Genomic DNA, 22,463 nt, shown 5'->3' on the forward strand with positions numbered 1-22,463 from the left:
TTGATTAGAGTAAGGTCATAGAGCTGTTATATCACAGAGGAAACAGTAGCTCCTTTTGACTGAGAGTTCTGGAGAATGATATGGAACGAAACAGAGGTAGAGAGGAGACAGGCGGTGGAGAATTTTATATGCAAGGTGAAGGCAACATGGTTCAGGGAAAAGAGTCCTACATCTGCTGTCAGACAGACACCTGGGGGTTCGGCTTGGGTCTTCTCTGTACTACTTATGTGACCTGGGCCTCAGTTTCTGTATCTGCAAAATGAGGGAACTAGATCAGAAGGTTTCTCTAAAGTCCCTGCTAGTTTAAAAATTATTTTATACTTTATCCTAAAAGCAACAGGGAACTATGTCATTCATTTTCCCTTACCCCAGTAGAACCTGTATGTATGCATTTACGCATACATATATGTGTGCCTGTATGCCTCAAGAAAAGGATTTTGTATTCCTCAGTTTTGTATCCCCAGTGTCTAACATAGTTCCTTACACATAGTAAATAGTTTTTGTTCGGTCGAGTCCGACTCTTAGTGACCCCATGGACCATAGCACACAAACACTATCCATGGGGTTTTCCTGGCAGGGATACCAGAATGGTTTGTCATTTTCTTGTCTAGCTCATTTTACAGATGAGGAAACTGAGGCAAGCAGGGTTAAGTGATACAGCCAGGGTCACACAGCTAGGAAGTGTCTGAGGCCAAATTTGAATTCAGGTTTTTCTGAGTCTAGGTCCAGCGCACCGAGCCATTTAAATGTCTGTAGTAAATAGCAGACTTAAATAAATGTTGGTGGAAGTCAATTGTTTCCTGCCCCTGCCTCTGTCCTTTCCAGTCTTCTTCTACCTTATACTCTCTGTACTCTGAGATCCAGTGACACTAGCTTCCTTGCCGTTCTTTGAAAAAGACAATCCATCTCCAGACTCCAGGTATTTTTCCTGCTTGTCCCCATGCTTGGAGCATTGTCCCTCCTTATCTCTCTATCTTGACCTCCCTATCTTTTTTCAGCTTCCACTTAAAATTTCATCTTCTAGGTTCTCCTTAATTCTAATGCCTTCTATTGATCATGTTCAATTTATCCTGTATATAGTTAGTTTGTACGTAGTTGTTTGTGACTGGAATCTCCATGAGGCAGAAAACCGTCTTTTGTTATTCTTTGTATTCTCAGAACTTAATGCTATGCTTAAGTGGTAGGTGCTTAAGATTGACTGAAATGTTTCCTGGAGGTAGGTTTGGAATCTAGTTTTGAAGGCTTAAATTGACAGTGAGGGGAAAAGAAGAGCAAATGTGCAGAAAGGTAGTATGGGAAAGAGGGATGGAGGGGGTAGGTAGGTGTGAATTTCAGGCTCACCAGCCTAAGGGAGAGAAATTTTGTCTCCCAATCCCATCTCCATTTCTACCTTCCCCCCCTCCCCCCCAGCATTTAGGAACCCTAAGGTCAATGATCTTTAGTCCCATTCCCTGGAGAACCTTGGTCCTCCCAAAAGAAAGTCAATCCTTCCAAAAGGATAGACCTCAGGCAAGGTGAGGTATGAGATTTTGACAAATGCCTCAGGGAAGGCTAGAGTGAGACCTAATCAATCCCAGTGGTATACTACTGAGAGCCTGTTGTTAAACTTACACTTTGGTAATCAGCAAAAGCTATAAATTAGATTTTAATTTATTGTTTTGTTGATTATCTAGACCTATGAAGGTGATGAACAGATTAAACTTAAAAGTGAGTATATAATGTACTTTTTTTGAGAGTTTGTCTTTAAATACGTATCAGCACCCCCCGCTCCCCTCCCACCCCCCCACCCCATGAAGCCAAATCTGACAGCTCCTTATCAGTTTCCTTGGCTGGATCCTCTAACCACAGCAGGCCCTCAGGGTTCCATCCTGGACCCTCTTTTTCTCTCCCTCCATACTACTTTACCTGGTGATTTCATTAGATCCCAAGGACTTAATCTCTATCCTGATGATTCTGAAATCTACTTACCCTACCCCAACCTCTTTCCTGACCTCCAATTCTTTCTGACATTTTGAACTGGATGTCCAGCAGACATCTTATACTCAATATGTCCAAAACAGAACTCATTATCTTTCCCCCTAAACCCTTCCTATTATTGTAGAGGACAGTACCATCCTGCCAGCCCCTCAGGCTGGAAACCCTAGGAGTCGTCCTGGTTTCCTCATTATCTCTCAGCTCCTCATACCCAAAGCATGTCGATTTCACCTTTGCAACATCTCTTCTCTCCTCTGATACTGTTACCACTCTGGTATAGGACCTCATTATACCTTATTATATGCAGTATATGCAAAATCCTGCTGGTGGGTCGGCCAGCCTCAAGTCCATTCTCCATTCAGCATTCAAAGGCCTTCATAACCTACCCCCTTCCTATTTTTCCAGTCTTCTTACACCTTGCTTTCCAACACATACTTTTCAATCCAGTGACCCTGGCCTCTTGACTATTCCCCTAGTCTCCTTTTCTTGGCTCCAGGCTGTCTCCCACACCAGGGATGCTCTCTCTCTCTCTCTCCTCTGTTCCCAGAACCCTTTAAATCCCAACTAAAGTCCCACCGTCTACAGGAAGCCTTCCCCCACCCCTCAATTCCAGCGTCTGCTTTCTGTCATTTCCTATTTATCCTGTGTCTATCTTGCTTTGCATTTGTATGTTTTCTCCCCCACTAGATGGTAAACTCCTCCAGGGCAGGGGCAGTCTTTTGTCTCTTTTTTGTATTCCGGGCACACAGCACGCAGTCTGGCATATAGTGCGCGCTTAATAATGGTTGATTGACTGGTGAGAAGGGAAGAGCTTTCGCTAACAGGCTTACGCCGTTGCTTAGCAACAGCCAATTCCATTCCCCCGCCCCGCCCCGCCTGGTCCCGCCTCGCTCCGCCTCGCCTTCATCTCGCTTCGCCCCTCCTCAGCCCCGCCACACACTCCTGACATGCGCACTAAGAAGCGCAGGAGGGGGCGGGGCGGCGGACTGCTCGGTGGCTCGCGGCCTCTCCCGTACCCAGCTCGCCCCGGTGCGGCGCGCCCAGTGACGTCTAAAGGAAGCGACTCCCGCCCAGGCCCCGGCGATAATCGACCGAGCGCCGGGTCCGCCGGCCCACCGGCCATGGCCTCCGTCGGCGTGGTCTCCGGGAGGCCGGCGGAGGAGACGCTGGCGCAGCCGCAGGAGCCGCCGCTGCAGGAGCAGAAGCCCCTGCCCGCTCCCCAGCCCCCGCCGCAGCCGCAGCAGCAGCCATCCCAGGCGCAGCCTCCGGCGTCGGTTTCTCTTCAGCCCCCGCCGCCCCCGGGCCTCAAGGAGGAGGAGACCTACTCTTTCCTGCCTTTGGTCCATGACGTCATCAAATGGTAACGTGCTCTCCGCGCTCGCCCCTCCCCTTGCCCCCTCCCCTTTCCCCCTCTCCCCTCCCCTCTCCCCTCCTCCCTCTTCCCTCCTCCTTTCTCCTCCCCTCCCCCTTCTCCCCTTCCCCTTCTCCCCTCCTCCTTTTCCCCTCCTCCTTTCCCCTCTCCCCCTCCCTCTCCCCTCCTCCTTTCTCCTCCTCTCTTCCCCCTTCCTCCACATCCCCACGATTAACTGCCCGGGGGTGACGTGCTCCTTCGCATCTCAGGTAAGTTCTGCGCATCTGCGGAGTCCCCCGAGGATGGGCTCTTTGCAGAGTACACGTTGCCATGGCAAAGAGATGAGGTGAACCCGTGATGGCTCCGGCTGCCTCAGGTGGATCAGGAGCCCAGGGTCCAATGCAGAGATCAGCCCTGCCCGGTAGACCCGAGTGCCCCGTGTAAGGGGAAGGGCTTGGATTTGAGCGATGTCCAAGGATCCCTCTTATGACAGTCAGCAAGCATTTATTAGGCACTTACTGTGTCATCCAGCTACTGCGATGAAGCAGCAGGCATCTAGTAAGTGCTTACTGTCTAAGCCAGGCACTGTGTGCTGGAGCTGGAGATTCAAAGAAAGGCGAAAAAACACAGTCCCTGCCTTTAAGGAGCTCTCATTCTAATGGAGGAGACAGCATGCCAAAAGACTACGCATACAAGATGTAGAGGTGGTCAGTGGAAGATCATTTCAGAGGGAAGGAAGACCTAGTGTGATATTTTGGGGTCAGGAATTCCTAAGCTTTGAAGTTGATGTCATGGTGGACTACCAGCCCTTAGTGCCCCTAGGTGTTGAAGTTGACCCAGTGTAATAAACGTATGTCTTTATACTTTCTGTTAATTAATGAGGAGAGGAGCAGGGTGGCCTGCATCACAGAACTGAAAGAGGGGCCATGAGCATGAGTACCTTTCTTTTTTTCATCTCTCCGCAATATCTGAGCTGTACACAGTTGGTACCACTTGCTCATCCCCTATCAAATCCCAGACAGATCAGAGTATTGGAAAGAGTTGTTTGTCCTTTGTCCTGCAAGAGGACCATGACATCAGGGAAGTGATGCCATGACATACAGGTGAATTAGATGTAGGTGAGAGAGGGCTGTGCAGAGTCACCTCCTCTGCCACCTCACTGCTCCTCCAGAGCAGTCTGGATCCAGGGGCAAAATAGAGATCAGGATGACTGGAGGTGGCCCTCATTGGAAAGAGTGTGTAGGAGAAGTTAGAAAACCTAAAAGTTTCTAGTCCCTTACATTCTGGGTCTAAGTTTCTTTCTTTGCCCAATCAAGGGATTAGATTAGAAAATGTCTAAAATCCCTTTTGGTTCTAATGTTCCAGGGTTCTAACTTTTCTCTCCCGATTCTTGTTGCGTTCATCTTTTACTTTTTTTGATCACTTCCCCTCCCACACACCCCGAATTCCCAGACATGAATTCTAGGCTCAGTACCCCCTCATTGGGCAAATCATTCAACTTCCCTTTTCTTGTTTTCTTCTCTGGCAATCAGAATTGGAAGGATCAAATGAGATAATGTAGCATCTTGTATTTGTATAGGCTTTCACATCTATTGTTATAATTATTTATACCAAGTATTTAAATCCCCTTCCCATCCTTTGTACTAGCCCCAGACTGGGAAAGGCTGCAAAGTATCGTGTAGAGAGCACCGAAAACCTATCTTCTAATCTCAGGTCTGTGATTAACTAGTAGGGTGACTTAGCTTCACCTGACCTCCATTTCATTCCCTGTAAGATGAAAGGGTTGGGTTAGAAAATCTCTAAGGTTCCTTCTAGTTCTAAAATTCTGTGATTTTTCCATTCTTTCCATCCCATGTCCTGTTATTCCCCAACTTCAGCCTAAAACCATAACCATTATGGATTTTGAGGACTTTTTCTGCAAGTGGTCAGATTTCTCCCTGTTACTGTTTGCCTATGTTGTATCTCCCAATCCCATTTTAGTCTATCAAAATTATATTCATCTCTTTAAGTTCATATGATGACCTCTTCCACAATGGCTTTCTTGATGATGTCTACTCATGTACTCCTATAATATTCCTACTTATATAAATATATACTCATATATATATATACACATTCATATAAATCTTTGAACCAGTCAAAGATTTGGTTGTTTTCATCCAAGGATTCAGAATGTAACTCATCCATGCCTACCCCTAGACTTCTGTGTGGCCTACAAGTCATCAGTCCCTCTCACATCTTTTTATTGATACATTTTTTCTAATAAATTTTTGGCCATCTTTGCATTGAGGCCATTGAGTGTCACTGAAGATGTTAATTTTAATCTGGAGAATTTTATCAAATTCTTAAGAGAATTTCTTTACTCTGTCATCTTTCATGACAAGTGTTGGTACATGAGCTGCAGTTATTTCCACAGAGGCCTTTTTGCAAATAGTATCATGAGTACTGAAATACAAGATGGACAAATGTATCAGGAAATAATGTGTCTTCTTGCCTTTGGGTTCACAATAAAACCAATTCTGCTAATCCCTTTATTTACCCCTTCAAGAAGTATTTGGGAAAATCATCCTTTATTTAATTGTAACTTCTCATTTCTTCTGGTGTTATTTATAATGGGAAGTTTATGATTGATACAGTTCAGTTGTTTCAGGAATATGTTGTGATAATTGCAATTTTAAAAATAGGAATTTTCATGTCCACTGCTCATTGGACAAGAAACTCACATTTAGAGTACTAACAGCCAGGTTGAAATTTATGGATGATCTAAGACTTGTGCTCCCTCTTTCTCTTTTTCTGACACATTACTGCTATTACTGTAGAAATAAAAGGAAGACCACATAGGACTGAGGGCCTTTTTGTATTTTTCTTTGTCTTATGATTTTCCATTGCCAAAAAATTTGTCACCAAGTACCTGGTTCTTGGAAAGCAGATTCAACCTATTGCTTTTCCAGAATAGAAAACTTGCTAATGCCTTCACTTAACCTCTCATTACCTTTGAGAAACTAGGATCCATATACATACAAAATGAGGCAGTGGAATAGGACTTTGTGTAAAAACTTCCTTGATCCAAAAGTGGTGCTTCATCCTTTGTGCTTTCATTGTTATGTGACCCCCAAGTCTGATGACCTGGATTCTCCTAGCTCAGTTAAATTGCTGTACAGCTGTGGACAGATTATTTAGACTCTCTGTGACTTGTTCCCTATAAGAGGTTTGGTCTACATAAGTTCCTTCCAATTTTGAGTTTTCTATTGCATATAATTTCTTGCATTGTATTTTATTAATATGCATCTGTTATCTCTTATACAAGATAATCAATTCTGTGTTATCCCGTAACATGATATTTTGCATATAGCAGATGCTCAGTAAATATTTATTGAATGAATGAAAAAATTCATGATTTATTTATCCATGCTTTCTTTAGAGAATACAGAACAAAAAAGGGAGGGGGATCCCATTTCAATATTCTTTTTGAAAATTGTACTCATTAAGTAGAAATCACACTGTATTTAAATTCAGAAGACCTTAGTTCAAATCAGGGCTCTGCTTCATACTACAAGTGTGACTTTGGGTTGTCACTTAAATTCTCTTGATCTCAGTTCCTTCATCTGTAAATGTACAATTCTGAAGTTATAGTTCTTTCGATTGTAAGATCACAGAATCATCAAAATTGGAAGGGATTCAGAAGCTATCTAGTTCAACCTCTACCTCTTGGTACACTATCTCTGCCAAATAATCATCCAGCATTTGCTTGAGGAAATCAAATGAGAGGAAACCCATCACATCCTGCGGCAGAAAGAGAAATTGGGCAAACCATAAGTTAAACTCCAAAAGGGGGAAAAACGAAAAAAAAATCCTGGACCAAATGATTTACCAGTGATTTCTGTCAAGCAGTTAATGAGCAAATAACTTCCATACTCTGATCAATCATTTACAAAAACAAAGAAGAGAAAGAATAAATAGATCCATATTATTAAACTTTATTAACTTTTTTATTGTACTTTATTAAGTAATTCTTCCTACCCACCAGCTTCAAATAATGCTGTTTCCATTCCTGCCTTCTTCCCTACCTCCTCTCCATCTGAAATTTGGACTGCCTTTCTCTGGCCTCTGGCAGGTGAGCTTTTGCTTTATGTTACCTTGAACCAAGCCTCTACTTCATTTTCTGGCCAACAGGTCCCAAACCTACTGCTCCCATGACCTTTTCCCTCTCTCAAGTTCACTCTAAGATCTCCACTAGAACATAAGCTCCTTGAGAGCAGGGGTTGTTTCACTGGTTTGTGTTTATACTCTGTTGCATAGCACAGTGTCTGACATCTAGCAAGGGCTTGATGAATCTCTCTGTGTAAAAATCAGATTACCCAAGAGTGATGATAGTTTTTATAGTTTAGCAACAATAACAAATTCAGCTGGCATAACAAAAGGTCAAGAATAATAAAAGGCATAATAAAAACAAGAGGAAGGAAGTGGGCTTGGCATGACTAGATCTTAAACCTAAACCACAAAGCAATCATTATCCAGACAACCTGGAAATAGATTTTTAAAAACATAAAATCCTAAAACAGGAACTGCTTTGGGAAGGAACTTATTAATTTAACAGGAATTACTATGAAAACTTAAAAGCAGATGCATGATAAATAGGTTTTGATTAGCATCTTGGATCTCATGTCTTCCCAGTTCTCCAGTTGGACCTACATATAAGAAGTCCCACAATTAAAGAAATATAGGAAAACGGAAGATCATATCTTCTGTAGTTAGAGATTTTGATCAAACATTCCAGGTTGGAAATGGAGCAGGTCAAAACTTCTGTACCAGTGTTGCAGTTCCAGCTGAGGGCAAGTTAGGGATACTTGGGCTCTTAAAAAAACCCCAAAAAACAGCAACCCAAAAAACAACCCCAACTCTAAAAACTAAAGAAAAGAATCATTAAAACCATTCAACACATTGAAAAAAAAAAATCTAACATAAAATGCAGTGTTTCACACCTTTGAACCCCCCACCTTTGCAAAGGGGCAGGGTAAGGTATCTTCTGTCTTTTTTTTTCAAGTCAAGTTTGTTCTTTTTAATTTTTCAGTCTTTCACCAAGATTGTTTTGTGGTGGTTGTTCTTTGTTGTAATTACTGCTTATGATGTTTTCCTGGCCTTGCGTGCCTCACTTAGAACTCGACTTAGTTCTTCTAAGTCTAATATTTATCATGTTTGTCATTTCCCATAGTACAGTAAGAATCCATTATTTTCAGGTACTATAATTTGGTTCATCATTTCCCAGTCAGTGAACAGCTACTTTGTTTCCACTTCTTTGCTACCCCAAAAAGTGGTGCTATAAATAATTGGTATATAAAAAAAGACTTTCTTTTTGTCAGTGACAAATATATGCCCAGCAGTGGAATCTCTAGGGGTATGGATGTTTTAGTTTTGCATAATTCCAGATTACTTTCCAGAATGGTTGTACCAATTAATAACTCCACCAATAACGCATTTATGTTCTTGTCATTCTACAGCCACTCCAGCATTGACTGTTCCTGTCTTTTCTTGTCTTTGCCTGTTTGGAAGTACATTTTAAAGTTGTTTAAATTGGCTTTTCAAAACCTTTGATACTGTTCCAAATTCTTATCAGACCCCAGTTTTGAAATATCTAGTTTTGGAATTCTATACTGCAATTTTCCCTACCTTGTATTTTGGAGTGAATTACTTGGCTCAGTCATAAAAATAAGCCCACTTAACCATGACTAATGGAAGTGCCTAGAAAGGTGGCAGCCACACCAGATTTGATCTGGTTTTGAGAATGATGGGAGAGAAAGCTAACCTTGTCCACTGTGATATTCTAGCAGGACTCCAATGTCATCTTAAGCCAAATGGCTTAAAATGAATCTAAGTATAGTTGGGGTGGGTCACCAAGATCTTTGAGATCTCAGCAAGATTTGATTTTTAAAACGTGATGCTGCTGACCTATTGCTGCACACACTAGTACCTCTTCTAAACTTGAGTGGGGCGTTCAGGTCAGCTAGGGGCTCTGCTGGGATTGCTGCAGAAGTATGACTTCATCAGGCCAACCCCGTATAGTTGACTAGTATTTTGCCCATTAGGGGCTTGTCAGCCAACCCATAGTACTCTAGAAACACCCCAGTTCATTGTCCATTGTCACCATCTCAGCCATTTCCCAAAAAAGAAAGTGAGTGACTTGAAAAGTACATATTTGTGGATATCATTTGAGAGAATTATCAAATTGTAGCTCCTTTTATAAAAAACACTATTTTCCTTTAACTTTAGTCTTGCCGGGATTATAACTTTTTGTGCCAAAGTAGTCATATTTTAGTAATTTTGACAATTCTTGGATGTCATTGCCTGAACCTTATGACTTATCAAAATTCTGGATTTTATGATGAGTACATCTTTTATCATACAAAAATAATTGGCCCAGTTTCTTAGTAAATGCTATTTTCTTTTTTTAAATAAGTTTTTATTGTTGTCTTTTGTTTTTTACATCACCATGGTTTTCCTGAGTGTCCCTCCATATCAGCATGGGAGTTACCATTCCATATAACAAATATTATTTTTAGGACAAAAGAAAGAAGGAAAAAAATCAGCATAACTGATCAATACTTTGAAAAGGCTTGGAAATATGTGCATGCAAAGGGGAGGATTAGAAATGTCTTCTCATATCTCTTCTTTTAACCATGCTTTTTAAAAAAAAATAATTTTGCAACATTCATTTTTGATTTGTGTGTGTTTATGGTTATTCTTTCTGTATACATTGTTCTTGGCTCTGCTTATTTCACTCAGCATCAGTTCATGTAGGTCTTTCCATGCTTCTCTGTATTTATCACATTCTTTTTCTTAGTAATATTCCATTACATTCATGTACCACAGTTTATTTAGCCATCCCCCATTCAGTAGAAATCCACTTTGTTTTCAGTTCTCTGCTATCACAAAAAGAGGCTGCTATAAATATTTTGGTGTATTGGAGACTTTTTTCTTATCAGTGGCTCCTTGGAGTATAAACCTAATGATGGAATTTCTGGGTCAAAGGACATGGACATTTTTAGTCATTTTATTTTCATAATTCTAAATTATTTTCCAAAATGGTTGTACCAATAAACAGCTTCACCAACAATGTGCCATTTTACCTTTCTTCCTATAACCCCTCCAGCATTGATTATTGTCATATTTTGTCATCTTTGCCAATTTCCAGGGTATGAGATGAAACCTCCGTGTTGTTTTGATTTGCATTTTCCTTTATTATTAGTGATCTGGAACATTCTTTCATGTGGTTGTTAATAGTTCGTAATTCTTTTGAGAGAACTGCGTGTTCATATCCTTTGATCACTTATCAATCTATTATCTGTTAGGGAATGACTTTTGTTTTATGCACATAAACACACACACTTTCTCTTTCTTGGATATCAAACCCTCATTAGAGAAATTTACAAAGATTTTTTTCCCTATTCAGTTCTTTTTTTGTCTTACGTGAATAAATTTGTCTGTGCAGAAACTTTTCAGTTGCATGGAGTCAGTTACCTGTTTTATCTTTTGTAATTTCCTCTATCCAGTGTTTGGTTAAGAATTCATCTTGCACCCATAGCTCTGAGATATATGGTATATTTCTCATCTAATTGTAATCTGAGCTTTAATGTTAAGATCATATATCCATTTGAAATATATTGTGGAATATGGTATAAGGTGTTAGTCTATGTCTGATTTCTGCCAAAGTGCTTTCCAGTTTTCCCAGAGGTTTTTATCAAGTAGGGTGTTCATCCCCAAGTAATGTATGTTTTACACTTGATTGAATGCTGGTTTGTTGAGTTCTTTTGCTTCTGGTTCCCTCTCACCTAGTTACATTGATCTTTTTTAAGCAATAAGAGATAATTTTGATAAATGCTGCTTTATAATATAAATATTTTATATGTATAGTTTGAGGTCTGAAAGTGCTGTTCCTCTTTTGTCCATACCTCTTTTCACAATTTCCTTTAATATTCTAGATCTTTTTTTTTCCAAATGAATTTTATTACTATTTTTTCATGTTCTATAAACAGTTCCTTTGATAATTGGATTGGTATAGCATTAAAAGTTTAAGTTAACTTTGTTAGTATTGTCAGTTTTATCATACTGGCCTGGCTCCCTCAGCCATGAACCCTGAATTTTCCTCTAGCTTTTTAAGTTCTTTATTTCTTTAAGAATCACTTCTGTAACTGAATGTTTAGAAGTCTTTTGTTTGCTTTAATAGAGTGATCCCCAAATTATTTATGAATTGTGTAGTTATTTGGGGTGAAATTTCCCTTTGTATTCCTGCCTTTTGGATTTTGTTAATATTCTATAGAAAGGCAGTTCATTTTGAGGAGTTATTTTGTAGCTTTGAGCTTTGCTGAAGCTCTTGTCTCAGTCACTATCTCTGCTGATTCCGTAGGTTTTTCCAAGTATGCAGTCATCGTCAGTACATCCTATCTTTATGCCTTTAGTATCTTCCTACCAGGTAGGCTTTTGAGGATGAAATAAGTATCTCCTAAGAGAACTAATGTAACAAACACAGTTCTAATTGTCAAACGACCAGCTGTGTTTTCTGTTTTCCTTTTGGAGAATGTTGGGATGATGCTGAGGTGCTCTTGACTCTGGTCTTATTTTATTCTTCCTATTTCTCTTGACCCTCATATGTTCTGCTAATCGTTTTTTCTGAAGGTGGAGTTATGACTAACCTTGAGCACAAAAGCCCAGGCCCATTAAGGACTGCTTCTTTTGTTCATTTTTGAAGATTGGCTGCCGTATGAAAAGCTTTTTTATTTATTTATTTATTTTGGTCTGTTTGAGTGTTTCAAAGTAGTCCTAGCTTAGAAGGAACCCCACTGAGTGTGAGGCATTTCCTGAATATAGTGTTTTCCTCACCCTGAGAGCTCTGTGCTGTTTTGACTCTACAGAAAGGCTCTGCCAATTGGGGCTTATTTCAGTGGAGGGGAACACTTCTCTATACACTGTTTGACCTCCTTTCAGTTCAGCTTCTCTCTTTATAAGACAGTTTCATATTGATTCTGTATCCATATGGAATGTAATATTATGTTCATATAGAATATATTTGTATTGCATCCATATAGAATATATACCATATTCAGTTATTATTATCTTTAGAGCTGTTTTACTTTACTTAAAGCATCTCTGTGGCCTAAGAAGTTGGATGACTTTGGAGATTGGGGAATTTAGGGTCGTATGAGAGTCTTTAGTAGGTAAGTAGTAATCAAGTTAGTGATAATTTAGCCGGTTATTTGTATTTTCAAACCTAATTAAACCGTCTTGTTCTTTGGGCTGAGAGGGAGCATACTTTGTCTCCCAGATTAGTTTTAGTTAAACCTTTTCGTGGGTATATCCCAGTAGACAGCTTTCCTTTCATTATTTTTTAGCCTTAACTAAATGGCTACATGGCCAGTAGATAAGTGGCCTGGGCCCAGAATTATGAAGACCACATTTCAGATGTGGCCACAGATATTTACTAGTTACGTGACCATGGGCAAGTTGCTTAACTTCTGTTTATCTTAATCCACTGGGGAAGAAAATGGCAAGCTACTCCACTCTCTTTGCCAAGAAAACCTTTATCTGGGTTCAAGAAGAGTTAGATATGACTACATGACTGAACAGTGTAGTCAGCAGGGATAGTTTGAGTTTGCTTGTGGATATGGGTTGAGATTACTTCTTATTAAAAAAGCTTTTGTTTAAAATTCTCCCTACTTAATAATCTTCAAAATTATTTGTAATTTTCCAGAATACCAGTTGCCCTTTTCCTGGAATTTAGCGTAAGATGTACCATTGGTTGGTTATTTAAATTGAGTACAGTAGTAGTTAAATGATTAGATGATTCTTGGTTCCTAAAATAAAAGCCCTATTCTTGTACTGATATAGACAATCAATAAAATACTTAATAGTCAGTGGCAGTTATTTGACTTAGAGGGGAGTAACATGCTACCTTTGGAAAAAAACTACCCTGCCTGCGTAAGCTCAGGAAAAATGAATAATAAAATGAATTAGCACCATCTGGTCTGAACTGTCCCCACTAGGAAAGAAATTTTATTTTAAAAAATGATCATTGACAAATTTTCCCCTTTTCTGCCTCAATGGCCTAATTTTAGAACAGCTTATTGAATTAACTATTAGTTTTCATTGAATGAGCTGCTTGTTTTCAAAAGCTTATCTACACATTTTTTTGAAAAATGCATATGAGCAGCTCGTTAGGCAGCTCTGTTGATCTAGGTGAGTTGTGATAAAGACAGTGTAGAGTAGACTACAAGAAAGCCAGCGATTTCTCTTATTGTTGAATATGGTCTTTTCTCAGGCCTCATTCTTTTTTAAACCTCTTCATTCGACATTGCGAACCATGCTCTCTTCATGAATACTTTCTTTTCTCTGTGATTTTACTCTCTTGATTTTTCTCCTACTTGTCTACCCAATTCTCTCATTTGAGATAAGTTAAAATATAAAGTACTTTGCAAAGCTTAAAATGCTATATAGTGCTAGCTCTGATCTGCTAGATGGCTCTTCCCTCACATCACTGCCCCCTCGACTGGACATCATCTTTTCTCTGTTCTTCCTCACTTGGTGACTTCATCAACTCCCATGGGTTGAGTGATCATCTCAATGCAGATAACAGGCAGCTAAAAGGTACAGTTAAGTGCTGGACCTGGAGTCAGGAAGACTTAGATGCTAGCTTTGTGACCGGGGTCAATCACTGTCTTAGTTTCATCTGTAAAATTGGGATAACAGTAGTGCTTACTTTGTTGTAAGGATCAAATGAGGTCATATTTGTAAAGCACTTTACAAACCTTAAAGCCCTATGTAAACACTATCTATTATCTCTAATATTATCTATATATCCAGCTTCAGTACCATGTCATTAATTATCTATTGGGCATTTCACATTGATTGTCCTGAAGATATCTCAAATTCATCATGTCCAACACAAAGCTCATATTTTCCTCCAAACCCACTCCTCTTTCAAACTTGAGTAAATGAATGAAAAACCAGTTACGAAGCACTTACTCTGTGCTGAGCACTATGCTAAATGCTGGGGGCACAAATGCAAAAAACATATCCACCTCTTCCCTTAGGAGCTTATATTCTAATGGGGAGAGGGGTAGACGGGAGAGACAATTCTTAAAGAGGAATAGGAATGGTGGTCGTGGAGGAATATTGTAGTTTATAAAAATTAAAGGTGTGCTGAGTGGAGCCATAGAAAAGTAGTAATGGAAGTACTGACTTGATTATGATTCTGCAGCTGGAAAGGGAGGACGGGCAGAGGACGGTGCAGGTTACATGGTCAGTGGCTAGGCAGCTGGTAAGAGATGACTAAGGAGTAGAGTGAGGCACTGTTGGAACTATGGGCCACATGAGACTTACCAATTTAGGCAAAGATGACCAGGGAAGGGAGTTTTGGAGATGAAAGGGTTAAATCTTCCAGGGCATGGACTCTGGTCCAGCTGGTAAGGTGTTTGGTGAGGAGGCGGCCTATTTCTGTAGAAGGCACCACCATTCTTTCACGTTTGTAGCCTTAGTGTTATCCCTGACTCCTCACTTCTTCCTCTTTCTCTTCTCACATATCCAGCCAACATTTCTTTTTTCTGACTGCTTCTTTCTACTCAGAGCTACCACTTTAATTCAGGCCCTTATCACCTCTCATTTAGACCATTTCAGTGGCTGCCTTAGTGTCCCTGCCTCAAGTCTCTCCCCACTCCAGTTCATCCTTCACATAGCTGTCAGTATTTTTTTTCATTGTCAGACAATGTCACTCCTCAGTAAATTCCAGTGGCTCCCTGTTGCCTCAAGGATAAAATATGCATTACTCTTCTTCCCCTTCCGGTCCTTCCAGCCTCATATATTACTACTGTCCCCTCACTCTGCAGTCCAGCTAAATGGCTCTTTTCTTGGTTTCTCACACTCCATCTCACCACCTTTGACATGAAGCCTTCCCTGGTCCCCCCAGTTGTTAGCGCACTCCCTCCTAACTACTTTGTATTTATTCTGTACATATTTACACACATACATGCTGTCTCCCCTGATAGAATGTAGGTTTTTTGAGAGGATGGGATTTTAACCTAGAGTAATACCTAGCACATGGTAGACACCTAAACACTTGTTTGATTGGTTGCTAACTGAAGTAAATAAAGTATTTAAGAGGGAACTTGGGCTGAAGCCAGGAAGGGGCGTTCAGCTGACTTTATTAAGTGAGTTTATTCAATAATAAGGGAGACCTTATTCTTATTGAAAATATCCAAATAGCAGAATTGATTTTTTTAAAGCAGATAATCATTCTTGGAGCAACAAAGCTTTATGGTAACAAGTTAAAGCCCCAATCTTTCAGGCTTTAGCCATTGCTAGATTGTTAAAACCTCATGGTTGATGGGGAGGGAATATTGGTGTCTATGGGGAGGGTCCTAAATTGAAGCAGATTCCGTATTTTAGTTAACTTTGCCATTTCTCAGTTGCTGCGTGTATTCAGCTCCACCCCACATGGTGGTGTAGACACACTACATCCTTGTTCTTAGCCCTCAATGCTAACCTTTGGTTTCTGCCTTCTGCAGTATGGACAAAGACAGCGTTGACATGCACCAGGAGCTGACTGCTCTCAAGACCAAGTTCCAGGAGATGCGAAAAGTGATTAGTGCAATGCCCGGCATCAATTCCAGTCCAGAACAGCAACAGCAGCAGCTGCAGAGTCTGCGGGAACAAGTCAGAACCAAAAATGAACTTTTGCAAAAATATAAAAGTCTCTGTATGTTTGAAATCCCCAAAGAATAAAGCAGGCCTGTGACAGTGACAAAAGTGACAAAAGCTGAACCAGAGAAGCCAAGATCACATTTTTTCTTCCCTCCCCTTCCCCTCTGGTGTGGTTCTGTATGGACCCCAGCTACTCATTCTCTAGAGTAGCTCTTTTCATACTTCTTTATTGGCTGTGCTCAGTGGTTAGGTCACTGTGGCTGGTTGGAGGCATGCATACAAGTATTTTTCTGTTGTGAATTAAAGGCCTGCTAATGGAAGTGAGCAGTATACTTTCATGGGGGCTGAAACTATATGGCTGCCTCCTGGGAAGTAACCATCTGTCACATTTTCTGGTTCTGACAGCATTACTAGAGGACACAGTGGGAAAGAAGATATTCTTTACTTTCTCCTCCCATCCCACACTCCCTTCCCCTTGCTTGTGTTCAGTATGTACGAGGTACATATTGTTCCTATTTATGGAAGTTTTGTGAAACTTTCACATAGAATTAATTGGCCAAATTATTCCTCATGCTGCTTGGGTTTAATGTGATTAATGGGTGACTCTGGGAGAATGAATATAATTTTGAATGCATGGAGGCACCACAGGGAGGATTTTTATTTTTATTTTTTTTTGTGTTTGTGGCAGTGTCAGAGCCCTAAATAGCTTGTTTTCATTCTGTTTGAGCCAGTAAAGATAGCAGCGTCAGTGGGGGTGTCAGTCAGTGAACCTGTGAGGCAGCTACCAAAGCCCTCATGCCGTCCAGGTCTTGCTATGCCTACACATTCTTGCTACTTAGTTAGATTGTCCCCTGCTGTCTTCAATTAGCACATTTGGCCACACTTTTAGTGCCAGAGTAAATAATTATGCCAGGATGGCCAAATCAGCTCTAATTATCCTTTGGGATGGAGAGAGCAGGTGGTTCTGTTACTGCATAAGGAAAACGATTTTTTTGGTTGAGCAAAAGTCCTCTCCCTGCTTCTTGACCCCTTTGATGTTCAGATTCAGACTGTTATACTGGGAGAAAAACCAACAATTTGTTTTTTGCTGGTCTCCTATGAGTGACTATTAACCAACACATTTAATTGAAAGGCTCATCTAAATGGCAGTTCTGATTACTCCCATCTTTGGAGATGGGACAGTGCTAAGAATGTGCTCAGGCACTGTAGTTGTACATCTGGGTTCTCTTTTTCAAATATTTGTCAAGTGCCTTCATGTTTTCCCTGTCCTGCCTCAGATTTGTGAGGGTGACCACTTCAGCTTTGTGTCGACTTCCTTGGCCATTAAATCGGCATTGAAGTTGCTTCTCTGCCTCTTCCAGACAAGCAAGTAAATATTATTTAGAGCAGGATTTTGGGTTTCTAAACTCTGCTAATCCAGTTAAGTGCCTGGTAGGATGCTGTGCACTTACTGCTTGCTGGGAAGTGTTCTTTGAGATCTTTTTGGAAGGGGTTCAGTCTGAAAAGTTCCTTTCTTCAGCAAGTTGAACTTCAGTCATCTATTTACTGCATTACCAGGAGCCAAGAGCTCACCCACCGTAGCTAGAATGTGTCTGGTATAATGAAGCAGCAGGGGACAGTGCAGTGTAGGAGGGAAAGCAGTTCTAGGTTACTTTCTACAGAAGAGGGAGCTCTGAATTTGACTGGGTTATCAGGGGAAGCAAAGGCCATTTAGACTAGTTGTACCTTGTGACCTATCACTGACTGAATCCTTTAGGGATCAGTAGAGGGACTAGATCTGTGATTTCATTGGCATAGGAAACACCTGGCTGAGGGAGTGCACTCTGCCAGGACTTGGCAGAACCTTTTCTGAAACTTAGTCTTCGAGAAGTGTCAAGAGCACCATGAGGTTAAATTAAGACTCACCCAGGGTCACACCAGGGTCAGAGGGGACTCCTGAACCAGCCTTTTGTGGCTCTGAGGCAATCTTTCTATCCCCTATGTCACATATTACCTCTCAACCAAATTCATGATTTCCTGGAAATTTTATAGTAATTAATATGTGGGCCTAATCTAAGGCTCTGGCAGAGTACCCCGAAAGGAGCTCTATGTCATATTCATTTGAATCAGGATTTGCTTGAGCTGGCTACATCAGCTACCACCTAATTTTGTTGTCTGTATCTGTGAATACCCATTTCTGGGGTTTATTAAAAATGTCTGGTATTGGTAACTTTTTTAGACATGTAATTAACTTAAAGTATCAAAAGTCTGTGTCTTTTGCTATGTTTTCTTTCTCCTTTTCTCCCTCTCCCTCTCCCTCTCCCTCCGTTTCCCCAGCACTCTCCCTGTCTCTCTCTGCTCTTGTCTCTCTTTCTTTAGATTTTGTAAGGTAGGTACAGAGGCCTTAACAGTGTCTCTTTTGAATGTTCCTCATTCAGGCACAGTGATGTTATTAAACTTGAACTTTTACACTTCAGAAATTGGTAAATGTAAAGAAAAAAATGGAGTTTGACTTACTGCTTTGTTGATTATCTAGACTTAAAGTATTGGAGAAAATGTCAACAATGTAGATTAAACTAAAAAGTGTCCTGTGCATGTTTCTTGAGAGCTGATTATTAAACATTTACCAACACACTCCTGCTTATAGGATAGTTATATTTGTCACATGGTAGCAGCCTAATGACTGTGACCTGAAACCTCCACTACTTACTATCATTCCTTTGTGTCCTGCCATAACTGTATGATTTTTGCACATACAGAGGGTCCAAGTCTTAACACTTTTACTGCTTCTCATTTACTTGAAAACCTTGGACTCATTAAATATTTGTTGAACCATCTAAGTTGGACATCTGTGCCTCTGTGAACTTTTGTGCATTTCTACTTTATTAAAAAAAGTTTTCATTGCCCTTCATGAGAACCAGAGAAATGAACTTGGCTCCCAACTCATGTAGTGTTGGAGCCATAAAAAGTCAGAAAGGAAAGAATGATATTGGAAAATATTCAGATCATAGGATTTAAAGCTGGAAGCAATTTTAGAGAGGTTGTTTAATCCAGATCTTCATTTTACAGAAGAGGAAACAGAGGCCCAGGGAGCTTGAGTACCTGTCCAAGGTCATACAATTAGTAATCGGCACCCGACAACTACACACAGCATATTAGAAACTTACTTGGAATGGCTTGAAAGTGAATTGAATAAGAAATCCCCTTTCCTTTGATAAGGCTATTTAACTTAAATAGGAGGAGGTAGAGATTAAATGTGAAGGGTCAGGGGAGAATAATTGGTCATAAAGATGTTGAAATTCATTTTTCCTAGTGCTCTTTATGGTCTTCGTACATATGGAAGTGTTACCACAAATAGCAAGGCCTTGTGCTGCTTTTGATTCCTTCAGACAGTCTTTGCTTCTGAATTATTATCTGCAGCTTTTTTTGAGGGCAGTTTTCTTTTTGTTAAAAGTGCTGATGTTATTTTCAGAATGCCAGAACTTTATAGCAGAGTTCTGGCAAAAGTCATAACACTGGCTCGAGATGTAAATTCCACAGCAGTGGAAAACAGTTTCCTACCCCCAGCATTTAGAAAAAGAAGGCAAAACAAGTTTTTCATTTGTAATGATTTTATTTTGGTAAAAAAAAAAAAATAACAACCATAACATTTTCACACACACACACACACACACAATATAAACACTTAAAAAAGATTTTGTTCATGTCCATGACAACATATCTACTATAAAGTGCAAGTTTTTTTCCCACTGAAAACACATGTAAACACAGTTAGCTTTTGTTGGGTTGTCTGGATTTTTTGACCCTCAACCACATCCCAGGTTTGATACCGAGGGAAGAGGAATCTTGTGCCAGATGCTTGTGGCAGTTCAGGAGTCTTATATTAGAAAATACCTCCCCTTTTTTGGTATTCTGGTAAAATAGATGACAAGTTGCACACTTCCAGACCATTACCCCCTACCCCATTATTCACATTTCTGTCCTTTCCTAAGACCCCCTATGATGGGCATTCCCCCTTCCCCACCATGGCTTGGATGGGGCTCTCCAGTTTAAGTCATTTCTTTCCTTCTCCCAAGTTTCAGATGCTCCAAAGGAAGAACACCCATAGTCCACCATGACTCCATTATGTAGGATGGGGAAAGTCAGATGGTAAGTACCCCCAGGGAAGCTGACTTGGAGGTCAGATGCCAGCCTGGAGCCCATGCCACCAGGGTAAAGGTCAGCCAGAACATCTTATTTTTTTTTTCTAAACAAAAAAAAATCTTTGTTTTAGTTATTAGCTTAGTAAAAGGAGTGGGTGGCTCCTAGCTGATGACACAGCGCTCTTTGTCCTTGGCCTGGCTACCTCCAATGGCTTTCTCCCGGATATACATGAGGTCACTGTGGACACTGGGCCTTCGGGCAAAGGGAGCCACTATCCCATAGGCCTCTCCTGACCCACCTCCACTACCCTCTTTCAAGAGTTTCTTGTTCTTCAGAGCCTTCTTGTGCAATATGTCACAGTACTGTATTGAGACCTTTCTATGGAGGTCTGGGCTCATTTCACTGGGCAGTTTGGCCATGGTGAAGAGGGCCTGGAACATTTGGTCCAGGCTGCTGTTCTTCTTTGCAGAGATTTCAAAATAGGCACAGCGCTGAGGGTCATCTCCCACCAGCTGTTCGATCTCCCTGGGCTCCACCTCTCTGTAAAAGTCCCTGTCCCCTTTGTTGCCACAGATGACCAGGGGCACTTCAATGTTCTGCTTGGTCTTGTTCTTCAGGCAAGACTTAGTGTCTAAAATCTGCTGCTTAAGGCGTTGCACCTCCTCGAAGGAGTCTCGGTTATCCAGGCTAAAGACCAGGATAAAGACATCTCCTGCAAGAGGGAGGGAAGAAAGATACAAAAATGGTTAGTCGACTTAGCAAGCCAGCAACAATTTTACCTAAGCTGGGGGTGGGGGGTGTTCTGGGTGCGATGAGGACCCTCAGTTCTCTTTCTAGGCTGACTGCAATAGAAAGTCACACACCTTATAGGGGAAGGGGGGAAGGAAAGGGGAGAACAGAAACCGAACCTCCAAGATTCCTTAACATCAGACCCAAGTTCTGGAGAATAAATTTGTCTTTGGGGAAAGGCGAACTGAGTTTAGATTTCGGAGATCGGCCAACTAACTGCTTCTTGCGGAAAGGGAAGGACAAGATAGAGATGCTTCGGCAGGGGAGAAGGGGTGCTGCCTGTGGTGCTAAGGGGGACGCTTAAGGTGGAGGAGAGGCACGAGCCTCTGCGTACCTGTGAGGATGGAGAGGCGCCGAATAGCTGGAAAGGGGTGGTTGCCCGATGTGTCGAGGATGTCCAGCTGATAGACTTCCCCGCGGATGGAGTAGAACTTTCGGTGGAAGTCCTCGATCGTGGGTGTGTAAGTGTCCTCGAAGCGGCCCGTTAGGAAGCGCGACACGATGGCCGTCTTGCCCACCTTGGAAGAGCCCAGGATGACCATCCGGTAGCAGTTTTTGGCCGGGATGTTCAGCTCGGAGTCGCTGGGGCACATCTTCTTGATCATCGCCGCCAGTTTCATTTGTGGCAGGAGACGGGAAGGGAAGAGAGAGAAAGTGAGGACTTGAAGGGGAAAGGCTAGTAGGTGCCGGGACGCCCGGGGCGGTGAGGGGCGCAGAGGCAGAGGGGGCTGCAGGTGAGCGCGACCGAGCGGTGGGGAAGAGACTCAGGCTCGGCTCGGCTGGGCTCGGCTATGAAGGGAAGAAAGCTGGACTCTGCTTTCCCCGCCGCCGCCGCCGCCTTCTTTATATAGAGAACCAGGGCGGCCGCCACGCCCTCCCAGCATCTGTGCGTCAAGCCGAGGCTGGCCGCCTTGGGCTGCTGAGTGCGGGGCGGGGGGGGGGGGGGGGGGGGGGGGGCGCCCCAGGGAATACTGGCTCTCCTTTCCCTGGCTCCTCTCTCAGTCTGACCTTTGGGGCCCTGGGAGGGGGAAACTGAGTCCCAGTTTCCGTCCAGGCAGGGTTCACTTCTTTGCCTTACTGGATGGCGTTGTTTGAGTTCACTCAAACAAATTGGGCTGGGGTGAGGGTGGGGAGAGCCGAAGGAAATGGGTTCTGGAGTCAGGGGAGGCGATCTGCCAGAGGGGCACTGAGGGAAGGTTCCTGCTCTGAGGGGGGTGCTGTGCCAGGCGCAGAGGGGCAAGGATCCTAGTGGGGGGTGATGATTGTTTGGGAGGGGCGCAGAGGGGGAAGGGTCTGGGAGGAGGAGATGGAGTGCGGGGGGACTTTGCGTTCGGCTGCTGTCCCAGAGCAGGCGGCCAAACAGAATTTTAGCTTCTCTTTGCTCTTAAGAAGCGGACTGAACCTAGAGAAATTCTGGGGTCTGGGACCCCCCCTTTTTTTTTTTTGACAGAACCCCTGGGGCTGATGGTGGGTGAGTGAGTGGGAGACAGAAGTTCCCGGAAAGTTCAACTTTGAGTTACTATAGAGAGGCCCAGCCTCC

General features: G+C 42.0%; 2 protein-coding genes across 2 annotated transcripts; one reads left to right on the forward strand and one right to left on the reverse strand.

Moving 5' to 3' along the window:
- Positions 1-2,906: 2,906 nt before the first annotated feature.
- MED9 (mediator complex subunit 9) lies at positions 2,907-18,584 on the forward strand. The gene is made up of 2 exons (XM_072597071.1): positions 2,907-3,334; positions 15,877-18,584. Exons 1-2 carry the CDS (start codon positions 2,922-2,924, stop codon positions 16,091-16,093), a joined length of 630 nt encoding a protein of 209 aa, XP_072453172.1. The 5' UTR covers positions 2,907-2,921; the 3' UTR covers positions 16,094-18,584.
- Positions 18,585-19,584: 1,000 nt separating this feature from the next.
- On the reverse strand, positions 19,585-21,780 carry RASD1 (ras related dexamethasone induced 1). Its single transcript, XM_072597070.1, has 2 exons — positions 21,258-21,780; positions 19,585-20,846 (listed from the first exon to the last, which is right to left on the reverse strand). Exons 1-2 carry the CDS (start codon positions 21,541-21,543, stop codon positions 20,296-20,298), a joined length of 837 nt encoding a protein of 278 aa, XP_072453171.1. The 5' UTR covers positions 21,544-21,780; the 3' UTR covers positions 19,585-20,295.
- Between the last annotated feature and the right edge of the window lie 683 nt (positions 21,781-22,463).

Source organism: Notamacropus eugenii, chromosome 3, assembly GCF_028372415.1.
Source record: "Notamacropus eugenii isolate mMacEug1 chromosome 3, mMacEug1.pri_v2, whole genome shotgun sequence".
Classification (NCBI taxonomy): Eukaryota; Metazoa; Chordata; class Mammalia; order Diprotodontia; family Macropodidae; genus Notamacropus; species Notamacropus eugenii.

Bases quoted from the DNA above. Each gene is read 5' to 3' on its own strand.
- MED9 (XM_072597071.1), top strand. From the start codon at position 2,922: ATGCGCACTAAGAAGCGCAGGAGGGGGCGGGGCGGCGGACTGCTCGGT. The intron at 3,335-15,876 runs GTAACGTGCTCT...TGCCTTCTGCAG, and splicing joins GTCCATGACGTCATCAAATG to TATGGACAAAGACAGCGTTG.
- RASD1 (XM_072597070.1), bottom strand. From the start codon at position 21,543: ATGAAACTGGCGGCGATGATCAAGAAGATGTGCCCCAGCGACTCCGAG. The intron at 20,847-21,257 runs GTACGCAGAGGC...TCCCTCTTGCAG, and splicing joins GCGCCTCTCCATCCTCACAG to GAGATGTCTTTATCCTGGTC.